We start from the raw sequence: 13872 nt of genomic DNA, 5'->3' as shown, positions 1-13872 counted from the left end.
AGATATCTTTTAATGTTAATTTTTCCGACATATTTCTGTAAATCAACAAAAGTCTCAAATTTGTTGAGTGGCTTGGGGGGGGGGGGGGGCAAATTTCAGACCATGATTAAGGACAAACTTTTCCTCGTTCGAGAGATTGACAGAACTTAGATTAAAAAGTCCTTCATCTCTCAGTACCGCCTTATTTTTGTTGCGGACCCTCCTCCGCCCTCGGGTCCCTATCTTTCATCTTTTAACCTCTTTGTTCTTTGTGTGACCCCGGAAAAAAAATCCTGATTCCTCTCCCCATTGTAGTGGTTAGAACCACTCATAGGAGGATAGTTTTCTTCTCCATAATGTTGAGAGTGTGGCCAGGCATTATTCCCTGGCTGAATATTATAAGGCCGACCATAATTCTGAAAGGGGGTTCGGTCTTGTTAAGAGGGATGTGTGGTTATATATTGATCTGCATCCTCGCTAACGCTACATTAGGGTGCAAATCTGTTATAAAAGTAGTGGAGTTACCTCCTTGTTGGTAAGGAGGAGGAGGCCGCCCTCTTCCCCTTTCTCGACCCCATCCGCCACCACGCCCAGGCCGGGACCAGGAACTGGTTGGCAGTCGGTGTGGATGGGGGAAGGTTAAGACCTCTCACCATTGACGACGTCAATCTATGACAAAACGCGTTGGGAGGAGCCTGTGGTGTGTGGCGTGATTACGGATGGGAGGACATGGCGGCCATTTTTTTGGCTGGAAACAAACATACACGCTAGTTATCGGAGGAAAACATGACATGTTGTGTATCTCTGGCTACGATGTAAGTTGCTACATGTTTGTGCGAATAAACATCTTTAATTGTGCTGCACCATGAGGAGTGTTCTGCATGTACTGATGATCTGTGAGAGGGACATCAGATTCAAGTGGAACGCTGGGAGATTCCTTTTCGGTTATCATTACCTGGTCCAGATCCCTGCTGTCTGTGATCCCTGTAATGAGGATCATAGATATCTGGTAAGAGGCTGTGTGATCTTTTATGGTGACAGTTCTCTTCTATATCTTTCCACCACTAAGAAGATCATCCAGTTTGGAGTGAACGCTTTTACTGGGGTCTTCTTCTGCTTGGATGTGGACTTGATGTTAGTTAATTTTTATATTAGCGCTACACCTCTATTTTATGGTACACAAATGCAGTGGCGGCTGGTGCTCCATCAGTCGGGGGGGGGGGGCCTCAGATGGACCTGCCCCTGCGCCCCCAATGAATGGGCCACCACTGCACAAATGTGTCCTCCAAAATGACAAAAATGTCTAAAAAGTGGACTGGACACTGGAAGGCATTTATACTCATGGATACTACAAACGGTGCTCTTTAAACCTTGAATGTTAAATGCAGCTAAGATGAGTTTAGCACTGATAAAATCTTTGAGTATTGTCACATGAATCAAATCAGCAAAATCTATCGTCTCTTTGGTGAACACTGTTAACCAATGCCTCTGGAGGTATTGGAAAAACAAACACCAGAGTCCCTTTCTATTGCAGGAATACAGTACTTTAGAACTCCAAACCATTATTTTAAAGTTATTTAGTTTTACATTGTATATTTACTTTACAATAGCTTGAAATCCTGGCTAATATTTAACTCTTCCTATTTGCTATGACATTGACCTATAAGCAGTATATGTGTAGCACCCTCCTAGGTAGGTGCTAAGAAAAAAGCATGTATATGGCCCTGTCTGCTTATCAGGGGGGCCTGATCATTCAGCAAGGTTGTCATGTGTTTCCAGGTGTCTCCGTTGAGTCTGAGGAGTCTCCCCACTGTGTCCAATGAGGGCTCTTATGGCCAATAACACATCAGGGCTTGAATCTATCCCAGAGGGCTTGAATCTATCCCAGAGGGCAGAATCTGCCGCAAAGCACCCTGGGATGAGGTATAAGTCTGAGAGGAACACATGAAAGGATGTCTTTGGTGGGAAGCAGAGTCCCAGGAGAAGGGTGACGGCTGTCTTTCCTCCTGTCAGCGTCAGGAAAGTGTCCTTGGCAGTCGGCCTAGAGGACAGAAGGTTGAGCTGAGCTGCAGGGAGGGATCCAGTGTGCTGTGAACCGAGTGGAGCTGCTGGGCAGAAGTTTCCTGGAAAGCAGAGTCGTGAGTACTGTAAACTGCCCAGGGGTCTGCCTAGGATAGGGGACCACTCCAGAAGGTCAGAGGGATCCGGGAGCCAGCTAACCAGTAGAGAAGGCTTAGAAAGGGGGTGCCAGTGTCTAAGCCCTGAAGATAAGTGTGTGAAAGAGGGTGCCGTGTGGGCCCTGAAGTGTTCAGCAGTGCAGCAGTTATACAAGTAGCTACCTCAACAAGGAGTGCCAGAGGGAGCTTCAAAAGGACTTTTAGACACAAGGAAGTGGTCAGAAGTCAGTTCAGTGTTAACAGGCAGCAAACCAGCGTTAACCGGCATTGACCGGCATCAAGCCAGTGTCAAGTCAGCGCCAACAGGCATTTTTCAGTTGTCCCCTGTAAATTGTACATAGTTGAGCCAAAGGAGTATCCCACTCATCCCTTCTCCTATCCAAGTTCTCAATAAATATAAAAACCCAAAAATACACGACTGGTCATTGTCTCAGCGCTCACATATGGAGGAACATGCACAAAGGTACTTTTGTTGCACCCGGTGACCCAGGGGGACCCATATCCAGCAAAATGGCTGGGAATCCTGCTACATATGTAACACATATCATGTATTTAGATTAACACACAGAGGGCATCCTTTCAGATATAAATAAGACCAGTGAAATAGGGCCCTATAGTGGGTATCCCTGCCTTCTTTGTAACACAAGGTTTATTTGTTAAAGTTGAATTATGTTGCACATTGCAAGGGTACCCAATGTTTGGGATTTCTTTTTGTTGACTTTGGATCATGGGGAGGACTGGGCAGAAGTAGGTAGAATTAATTGTAGAATAATATTTTGTTATGGGCAAAGATGTTTTCACATAGATTCTAGAAATCACAAAAATATATTCTACTCTTTAGGACAAAGGGGTCTGACAGCCTTCTAGAACACCAGGGACTAAAGCCTCGTACACACGATCAGATTATCGAAGATCTGTCGTCCGTTTTTTGTTGCATGCTAGTCTCATGTTCAAAGTGAAGAGGTTATTTTCATACGAAAATTCCCGTATGACAGAATTCAACTTCAGAAGTGATGTCATGTGTTGAATTGTTTTGTATGCGTTTTCGTTTCTGAGCATGCCTAGTCTTGCTCTTATGATTTTTTTCAGACGAAAACTGTACTAATTAAACGAAAATCAGACGTTGTGTTGACGTACGATAAAAATTTTATAGCCTACACATCCAGTTTATGTCGTCCCAAAATTTGTAATCGGCTGTCGAAAGCACTATACTAACAATCCGAAAATTGGCAGATCGTTCCTAGGACGAAATTTTCCTTCCGATTTTCGTATCCTGTATACGGGCCTTAAGACTGGCCATATGTTATACAATTTCCTAGTACAATTTTTCTTTAGATTTACCAAAACCATATAATATGACATCAAACCTAAACACCTTCAATTCATATGCAATCAGACAGGCTCTTTGCACTACATAGTTGAAGGTAAATCTATAGAAAATTGTATAATGTATGGCCAGCCTAAAGTACAACTAAAAGCAACATTTTGTTCTTTAGTTTTGGATAGAAGGGAGAGAGATTATAACATCTGTCAGTTTTTATTGCAGTCTGTGTTCCCGTTAAAGAGATTGTAAGGTCTCAAAGTTTTTCACCTTAATGTATTCTATGCATTAAGGTGAAAAACCTTCTTTGTTGCAGCGCCCCCACCCTTTTTCTTACCTGAGCCCCATTCGTTCCAGCACCATGCACGAGCCCAGCAGCTCCAGCCACTGGCTCTCATCTCATTAGACAGACTGAAAGCAGCAGGAGCTATTGGCTCCCACTGCTTGCAATCAAATCCAGTGACATGGGAGTGGGAGTGGAGCCAGGTCCCGCTGTCTGTGTCAATAGACGCAGCAGCAGGACTCGGAAACATGCCCGCACGAGTGTCCCCATGGAAAGCGGCTTTCCGTGGGGGCACCTGATGAAGAGGATGAACCAGGAGCGCCACCGTGGCACCCCAGAAGAGGAGGATCGAGGCTGCTCTCTTTATTTAAAAAAAAATGAACCTTTACAACCCCTTTAAGGAGATGGACCCTCTCTATTTGTCCTGCTTGCTGTTCTCAATAAAAGTAAAAGAAAATCCCAAAATCGTGTTGTCCCCAGAAAAGTAATAAAGGGAAAATCTTCCAATTGGGAAAACTAGTTTTGGTGACCTGGGGGTCCCCAAGAAATTCCCTTAATTTGCAGGGATTTCCTCTTATTTTCTGTTTGGCTATGGGACAGGAAGTAAAGGGAAATGCAATGAAACAGAGATGGCGAAAAACAAATCTGACAGGGGTTATATTCCTCCCTTACTCTATCCAAAATGAAAAAAAGTTTTGCCTATAGTTCTACTTTAGGTAAGGAGATGCTTTACAAAAACAAACAATGTGTTTGATTGTCCTATGGGAAATACAGCAATTGTAATATCATAAGGAACCCGCAGCCTACAAATCATACTCCAGAATGTAAAATATAATCTTTAGATTATCTTTTAAAATAAAAGGCAATGTAGAGATTCTTTGTATCATACCCTATGGTATACTTATAGTCAGACCAGGGACTAATGACTAACCTCCCATCATCTAGAAGAGACTATAGATATAGGAGATAGAGAAGAGAGACAGCTAGAGTAGTACAATATACAGTAAACCCCCCTCCATTGCGGGGGTTAAGTTCCGGACCCAGCCGCGAAAAGTGAAATTCCGCGAAATAGAAAAACCCTATTAAAATGCATTGTACGCATGTTTATTTTACTGTCACTGTACGTGTAGAAGCATTTTAAGGTCTTTAAACACACTTTTAACCACCTCAATACAGGGCACTTAAACCCCCTTCCTTCCCAGACCAATTTTCAGCTTTTAGCGCTGTTGCAATTTGAATGACAATTGCGCAGTCATGCAACGCTGTACCTAAACCAAATTTGTGTCATTTTTTCCCCACAAATGGAGCTTTCTTTTGGTGGTATTTGATCACCGTCAGGTTTTTTCTTTTTTGGTGCACAAATAAAAAAAGACTGAAAAGTTTGAAAGAAAAAAAAAAAAAAGTTTTTTTGTTTAGGTTATAACATTTTGTAAATAGATATGTTTTTTCCTGCACTGATGAGCACTGATGATGCCACACTGACAGGCACTGATGAGGAGACACTGATGGGGTGGCACTGATATGCAGCACTGATGGGCACTGATAGGTAGCACTGATATGCAGCACTGATGGGCACTGATATGTGGCACTGATAGATAGCACTGATATGCAGCATTGGTGGGCACTGATAGGCAGCGCTGATGGGCACTGATAGGCAGCGCTGATGGGCACTGATTGGCGGCACTGATAGGTGGCACTGTTGGGCGGCAATGATCGGCACTGATTGGCGGCACTGATCGGCACTGATGGGGGGCACTGCTGTGCACTGATAGGCAGCACTGGTGGGCAATAATGGGCACTGGTGGGCGGCACTGATAGATGGCAATAACGGCACTGGTGGGCAGCACTGATAGATGGCATTGGTGGGCAACACTGATAGGGAGGGCACTGGGGGGCTCCCTGAGCCCTGCTTGCCATCCCTGGTGGCCATGGTGGGCATCCCTGGTGGTCATGGGTGGGCATCCCTGGTGGCTTAGTGGCACCCCTCCCCCCCCCCCAGGGCTGCACTGGTAATCAATGTTCTGATTACCAGCACAGACCCCCCTGTGATCAGTGAGTAATTAGAAATACTCACTGATCACCCCCGCAGCAGCACCGATCATCCCTCTTCTCCTCACTGACAGGATCTGTCAGTGAGGAGAAGAGATTGAAGCAGTTACAAAGGCTCTATTTACATTACATGACGGCTGTGATTGGACACAGCCGTCATGTGACCAGGAGGGCCAATCACAGGGCCCTCCTGCCGAATGATGTTGCTCTGTGTCCGAGGGACACAGGCACATCGAGATCGCGCCGCTGCGCGTGCCCGCGGCGGCGCGATCTCTCTCCTTCTGAAGGACGTTCCGGAACGTCCATTCAGAAGGACGAGACTCCCGCCTGGCCGTATATCTACAATGGCCCGGGTGGGAGGTGGTTAAAACAATAGAAACTCATTTAAACACATAAAAGATACTAAGAGACATAGCAAGAGCTATGGAAAACACAAAAATATTTCATTTTTAATGATTTATATAGTAAAATAACATTACAAAAAAAAACACGAATTACCGGGACTGCAAAAACTGAACCGCGATGGAGCGGGGGATTACTGTATTCCTTTTGCTAAAATACTCTTTTTTTTCTATCATAACTTTTTCTTTTTGCTACCAAGTCTATAGGAATGTCTTTTTTGTTTGCTCACCAGGTTGGAGCAAAAATATATTTTTGTTCTAGTGCCTAAACCCTGAACTAAAGGAAAAAATAAATAAAACACCCAACATTCTTCACCAATATATTGATTTAATCAGGGGATCTGTTAAAATCTAAAACAGAAAGGTGGGGTGCACAGTGCACACCATAAGAGTAATTGACCTCCACACACACTAAACACTTACAGATCTGGACGCGAAGGGCAGTCCATCTTCATCTGTAGGCCCAATGCCTTTATAGCGGATCCAGCGCCTCTGTGTACGCGGACTTGGGCTGTCCCATGTGTCTTCAGAGGTGAGCACCAATGTTGCTTTGTATATATGGTCTTCATCATCAGAGATCACCTGTATTTATATTAGGATGTAATGAACAATTTAGGTCCTGTAATCAAGATGGTCTAGCTGTGATACTTCAAAGTCCCTTCTTTTAGGATTTCTAGTGTCGGGAAGCCTACACTGGGCAATAAACACATAGGACTAAATATGAAACTTTCAGACATTTTGCTCGAAGCAGATCTACTTGATGATAGGGAGAATTGTAAAATATAGAAAACATGAACATCCAGGCTTAATTGCTTTTGCCAAATTTCTAGACTTCCATCAGCATGCTATACAGATGTGTGACAATCCACATGCTATTTTAGTCAGGCCCTTCACAAACCACACCAACAGTCCTAGCCACCAGCTTTTTCAACTCTTCTCCTGATGTTGGCCTTCACCTTATCACTTTAAATAAACCCCATTCATTGTGACATTATTTTAGATATATGCACTGTTTGTGATTGGGAAATACAGAACCGGGTCAATGTTTCTTTATCTTCAGTACTCTTATTCAGATAAAAGAGATCCTCATTTAATCCCTTTATGTCTTCGTTCAATTCATTCTGTAGCTCTTCCTTTGATGACTGCAGCGCTTTAAGCCTATCAGGTTTTTGCTGCATTGCACAGTGCATTCATTTATATAATAATTATAATATACACTATATTACCAAAAGTATTGGGACGCCTGCCTTTACGCACACATGAGCTTTAATGGCATCCCAGTCTTAGTCTGTAGGGTTCAATATCGAGATGGCCCACTCTGCAGCTATAACAGTTTTAATTCTTCTGGGAAGGCTGTCCACAAGGTTTATGAGTGTGTCGATGGCAGTAATGGCAAACCTTGTCACCCCAGATATTTTGGAACTACAGTTCCTATGATACTCAACTACACTGTAGAGTGCATGAGCATCATGGGAAATGTAGTTCCAAAACATCTGGGGTGCCAATGTTCCTGGTCTATGGGAATGTTTGACCATTCTTCCAGAAGCACATTTGTGAGGTCAGGCACTGATGTTGGACGAGAAGGCATTGCTTGTAGTCTCCACTTAAAATTCATCCCAAACGTGTTATATCAGGTTGAGGTCAGGCCAGTCCAATTCCTCCACCCCAAACATGCTCATCCATGTCTTTATGGACCTTGCTTTGTGCACTGGTCCAAATCATGTTGCGGAGGGGGGATTAGGGTGTGGGGTTGTTTTTCAGGAGTTGGGCTTGGCCCCTTAGTTCCAATGAAGGGAACTCTTATGGGCCATACACACTATAAGATTTTCTGAAGACTTTTTCCTTTAGACTTACCAAAACCATATAATATGAGGTCAAATCTAAACACTTTCAATTTGTATGCAATCTGGCAGGCCCTTGCACTACATAGAAAAGGTAAATCTGAAGGAAATCTAACCACAAAAGTTGGATAGTGTGTATCCAGCTTTAAGGCATCAGCATACCAAGACATTTTGGACAATTTCATGCTGCCAACCTGGTGGGATGGCCCCTCCCTAGTCCAACATGACTGCGCACAAGTGCACAATACAAGGTCCATAAAGACATGGATGAGAGAGTTTGGAGTGGAGGAACATGATTGGCCTGCACAGAGTCCTGACCTCAACCAGATAGAACACCTTTGGGATGAATTAGAGCGGAGACTGGGAGCCAGGTCAGCTTGTCCACATCAGTCCCTGACCTCACAAATGCGCTTCTGGAAGAGCGGTCAAACATTCCCATAGACACACTCCTAAACCTTGTGGACAGCCTTCCCAGAAGAGTTGACGCTGTTATAGCTGCAAAGGGTGGGCCAACTCAATATTGAACCTTACGGACTAAGACTGGAATGCCATTAAAGTTCATGTGCGTGTAAAGGCAGGCGTCCCAATACTTTTGGTAATATAGTGTAATTACAATAACTATCAATAGTAAATCATTTGTTCGTTTATTCATAAACAATAATACAATTAATAAATGGAACTTGCTGATTGGAGGAGAAAAAACAGAGATGATCTCAGCTGCTCCTTCACTGTCCTACTGGACTTACCAATCAGTATTGCCTTGACTTCAGCAGAGAAAAGTAAATAGTAGACTTTCTATAGTGTCTAACCAGCTGTATATAAGTAAACATTTTTGGAAGGGAGGCAGTTCACACATACTGTATGAATTTCACCTGTACATTTAGGATGCTTTCACACTCATCCCGTTTTGTTCAGTTCTTCGGTTTAAAAAGAAAAACTGAAGAAATGCTGAAGGAAAATGCATCTCTAAATCCTTTGTAGCTCTTCATACAGGCCAGTTGCGATTAAGTTGCATTTTAAAAAAATCCTGGTTGCTGCATTTTTGGTGCATGTTTGGTCAGGTAGAAAAAAAAAAAAAAACGAACCAAAAACGTACCTCCCTATTAAAATTAATGGAAACTGCATCAAAAATGCATAAAAAATGCAACATGCCCGTGGGAAGTTCTCTGTGATGAAAAGGAGGGGGGGGGGAATAGTCAAAACACAATGCAAATACATCAACATTTTTTTTTTAAAACGGAACATAAACGCACCATGCGCTGCAGTAAATTTAATGTAATGCACCAAAAAGGCGTCAAAAACGTGACAATAATGCATATGCGTTTTTCATGCAGTTTTGTTGCAAAGCAGTGTGAAAGTGCTCTTAGCTGTTTGTCTACACTTACACTTTACGATTTTTAAAGAATCTGCCAGTAATACAAACATGCCCATCTGAGTGCCACAGAGTCCTGAGTCTGAAGGGACTCTAGTTTGCAAAATGATGACAATTTCCCTGGAGTGTTAAAAGCCACCCTGCCCCTTCCCCAACTTCCTATTGGCTTGTATGGTAACCTATCATATTGCCCATTAGACCAGTAAGCCAATAGACAATAAGTGTGAATCAGGAAAGGGCAGGCTATCTCTTGGTATTGCAGTGAAGGATTCAAATATACACATTAGTGTACCAGGGATGTAGATTATTCACAAGGAAACTTACATATGCAATTTTCTTGTACAATTTTCCTTTAGATTTACCAAGACCATATAATAAGAGGTCAGACTTAAACACTTTCCATTTGTATGCAATCAGGCAGGCCCTTGCACTGCATAGTTGAAAGTAAATCTAAAGGATATTGAATAAGAATATTGTATAATGTATGGCCAGCTTTAGGCAGGAGTCAGCCTAGGGCCCTAGGAATGTCCGGAGGGTCCAGCTGCGACATTCATACGCCTAGATAGTGTATTTGGTCAAAGCTGCACACCTGCCTGTCATTTCACAAGGGAGGAAGCACCTGAAGGCATTTTGTTTCCGATAGGACCATGGCAGTACAAGCAATACAAATGAAGGAACTTCTCTGTGCTTATGTTTCCTTATCAACATCAAAGGGATGGAGGGGGCAAACCTGCTATCCTTGTCTGGGGTCCTATTTGGACTTCATCTGTCTTTGGGCTCTAGAGATTGCGATGCCACCACCTGCCTCTAAACCTCATCCAATCAGAGAAGGTTTTGCATTCAATGAGGAAATTGAGGCATTCGCTGGATTGCAACTGTGCAGCCTTGGGCATGGGATCCAGAAGACTGCGGTGATCGCTCTAGCAGTGGTGACTACTACATTGGTTACCTGCTTCTACAGCAAACCCACATGTACCTGTAAAATACAAACCATACCTGGAATTCAGCTTTAAAAAATAAGTAACATAGTGACAGGTATATAATGCTTCTCAACTCCCCCAGGGGACCCAGTGTACATCACGCTTGTCCCCATTCCAATCTGAGCAGTATTTAGGTAAAGCAAAAATGTTTTAAATACTGTGAAAACTGGCTGTAGTTCCTCCCCAGGCTGAAGCCCAAATTATGCGTGTTGCTAAGTGGGAGTTACAGCCAGTACTGGTGCCCCCACCCATCTACATTCTGAAGCCATACATGTAATATTCAATAAAAGTGCATATCACCCCAATGATAATCAAGAGAAATATACACAAGCAGCGCTGCTTGTGTATACCTCTCTTGATTATCATTGGGGTGATATGCACTTTTATTGTGTTTTATATGTTTAGGCAGCAGCTTTCTTTTTCTTTTCCCATATTGTTTTTCCTTTAATACATATGCACATTAGTAGTGCTTAAGCGCTGGGTGATTGGGAGTGGTGGTTTGCAACTTATATCTCAGTCCTTTTCTCAATACATGTAATATTGTAGCCCCTGTCTTTGTCTCCTCTGCTACCTTACTTGTACATAAAACACGAACGTGACCGAGTCCAGAACTGCCCACCACCCACATGTGTGTTCTTGTGAATGGCAGTGGTTGCACAAAAGGACCACCATTCACAAAAACACAAACCCACAACAACCTCAGTCGGAGAGATACTAGTGTAGTACGTGACCTGTTGTAGTAGGCTTGTATTTTTATTAATGATGGAGCTCCTCTGCAGATGCTGTCATTTAAAAGAAAACAAGCCACAGGGTGCAAAGGCAGTCGGTCAGGGGTGTACACATGCCACGGCTGCAATGCTTTGCGACCACACCAAAAATGATCTATGTCTTTTTCAAGTAAATTGGACTGCACCACAAGTACCCTGCAAATGCATATCATGCGCTTTTACAGGCTTAGAACAGGCAGTGACAAGGCAACATTTTGCCTCCTCAATGCCTGTTAAGCACCTCTAAAAAGTGATAAGCCACAGAATGCATTTCAGAGGGATGGTAAGCACTGCTTAATTTGTAAACCAAGTCTTATAATTGAATACTTTTAAGGCCTCTTTGACATATGCGTATGACAGTGTATACCAGTGTGAGGGCAACATTTGCCCGCATAGAGATGCACAGGTGTTCCATGCATCCCCGTTCAGGCAGTCCCATTTATGTCAACTGAGACACAGAGAACACCTGTGCATCCCCATAGGGGCAAACACAGCCATCGCACAGGTGTACGCTGTCAATGACCATGTGAGCAAGGCCTAAAAGGAATAGAGACACTAATGGCGCTTTTCCACTGCATGGAACCGTACCGCTTCGGCACGCTTTTGTGCTTTTCCACTGCTGGTACCGCATGGTATAGGGTCGGAACGGTTCGGTACGGTACGGTATAGGTTTGCTTTTCCACTGCATGGAACCGAACGGTACGGTACGGCTCTGAAAAAACAGTACCTACTCAATTGTGGTTCCAACAGGTACCAAACTGGTACCATATCCCACAATCCTTTGCATGCAGTCACTACTAGCCACTGATTGGTCAGAGAATCCCACCCACCCCGTTGTTATCCCACCCACTTAACTTTAGTACTACTTTAGTGGAAAAGCAAACCTATACCGTACCGTACCGAACCGTACCGAACCGTTCCGACACTATACCATGCGGTACCAGCAGTGGAAAAGAAAACCGGGCCAAGCAGGGCCGAGTAGAGCCAAGCCGGTACTAGCCGGTACTTGCAGTGGAAAAGTGCCATAACACTTTCCTCATTAGAACACTGAAAGTGCAACAGGTGGTTACAATGGGTGCAGACCCTCGTATTTAGGAATCAGTCCTCTAAGGACATAGTAGAACAAACAGCTTTATCTTCAGAACAGAAAATTGTCGGACTCTGCTACAAAGTTTGTTAAAATCCTGCAGGAATCCCTGGGTCTTCCTGCAGCATAAGGTGTAAACTTACCTGGTCTTCTGTGTGATTGTTGCTGGACCTGCTCTTCCTCTGCAGGTGCGGAGGGATGAAGTCATCTAGTGATAACTGGAGATCTGTCTCTACCCACTGCAGCGCCATCTAGAGGAACAGAGAGCACACATCAACCTGCAGCACAGAGCACCCCAGAGCAGACCAATTCAGAGCACATCAGAGCAGAGCACACCCGGGAAGAGGTCACCAGGGCAGAGAACACCAACTCAGAGTTTACCCAGGTAGTGCAAACCTCTATACAGTGCTCTGCTCTCAATTTGATGTCATCACAGTCATTTCTTATACATACCAAGCACCAATCTTCATATTACCACCTGTATACACACATCACTGCCACTCACAACACACTGCCATGCTCCCTGTACACAGTCCTGGATACCTGGCAGCCTGTCACCCCACAACAAAGGAATACTCACACAGGTTACACAACACTGTGCACGTCACACCAGATCCGACAATGACATCTGTTGTCACACACTTATGTGCAGAAAAAAACTTTTCTAGTGTTCTGCAAAAGTTGAAGCACACACCCTTCACTACAGTGCAGCACCACACACACCCCGGCTGTATATTTTCCATGCTACATTGTACACACCCTGCCCTGCGTGTCCCGTTTGTGACACTCACACACCCTCTGAACTCTGCCCTACAGGCTAGATAATGTTTAATAGCAGTAGAAGGAAAAAGATGGCAGAGGAGAGAAAGCAGAGCAGGGATGGCGGGGAAGAGAAAGGATGGGGATGGCAGTGGTTGCAAGCAGAGAGATGGAGGGAGGGAGACAGAGTGGAAGAAGGAGAGAATGTGCTCGGGAGGAGAGAGGTGACTCACACAGAGGTCGGGAAAAGTTGGATGCAGAACTTGTGATAGGAAAAAATGATGGGGCAAACTAGAGAGAACAACACAAAATTACATAACACAATACAGACCTGTAGCTGCAGAGGTTTCATTATTTATGCTGGATTGTGCTAATTCATCATTAAATACACTTATTACCACCCACCTAATATTGAGTAGGTCTCCCGTTTACCACCAAAACAGCCCTGACCTGTCGAGACATGGACTCCACTAGACCTCTGAAGGTATGCTGTGGTATCTCTGGCACCAAGCAGTCAGTAGCAGATAATTTAGGTCCTGTAAGTTGTGAGGTGGGGCCTCCATAGATTGGAGTTGTGAGGTGGGGCCTCCATAGATTGGACTTGATTCTCAATTGTATTGAGATTTGGTGAATTTGGAGGCCAAGTCAACACCTCAAACTCATTGTTGTGTTCCTTAAATCATTCTTAAACCATTTTTTGCAGTGTGTCAAGTCATATTATTTTCCTAAAAGAGGCCACTGCGTTCAGGGAATATCGTTTCCATGAAGAAGTGTATTTGGTAAGCAACAGTCTGACAATCTGCTCACATCCGGGAACATATTATGTTTTGACCTGCAAGTAACATCCACACAAATG

At 43.9% G+C, this 13872-nt stretch overlaps 1 protein-coding gene across 8 annotated transcripts in view; it reads right to left on the bottom strand.

The window, feature by feature from the left end:
• SORBS3 (sorbin and SH3 domain containing 3) overlaps window positions 1-13193 on the bottom strand; it is a 125752-nt gene extending 112559 nt beyond the window's left edge. For 6 of the 8 annotated variants that reach the window (XM_082255775.1, XM_082255781.1, XM_082255779.1 and 3 more), the window contains exons 1-3: window positions 13017-13193; window positions 12401-12508; window positions 6634-6792 (exon numbers count right to left, since the gene is read on the bottom strand). In XM_082255775.1, the coding sequence (XP_082111901.1) occupies window positions 6634-6792; window positions 12401-12508 (267 nt within the window). In that variant the 5' untranslated portion in view covers window positions 13017-13193. The other 2 variants (XM_082255777.1, XM_082255776.1) reach the window with 2 other exon arrangements.
• Between the last annotated feature and the right edge of the window lie 679 nt (window positions 13194-13872).

Source organism: Pelophylax lessonae, assembly GCF_965119305.1.
Source record: "Pelophylax lessonae genome assembly, chromosome: 4".
In the NCBI taxonomy this organism is placed as follows: Eukaryota; Metazoa; Chordata; class Amphibia; order Anura; family Ranidae; genus Pelophylax; species Pelophylax lessonae.
This window is presented reverse-complemented; position numbering and strand designations above follow the sequence as displayed.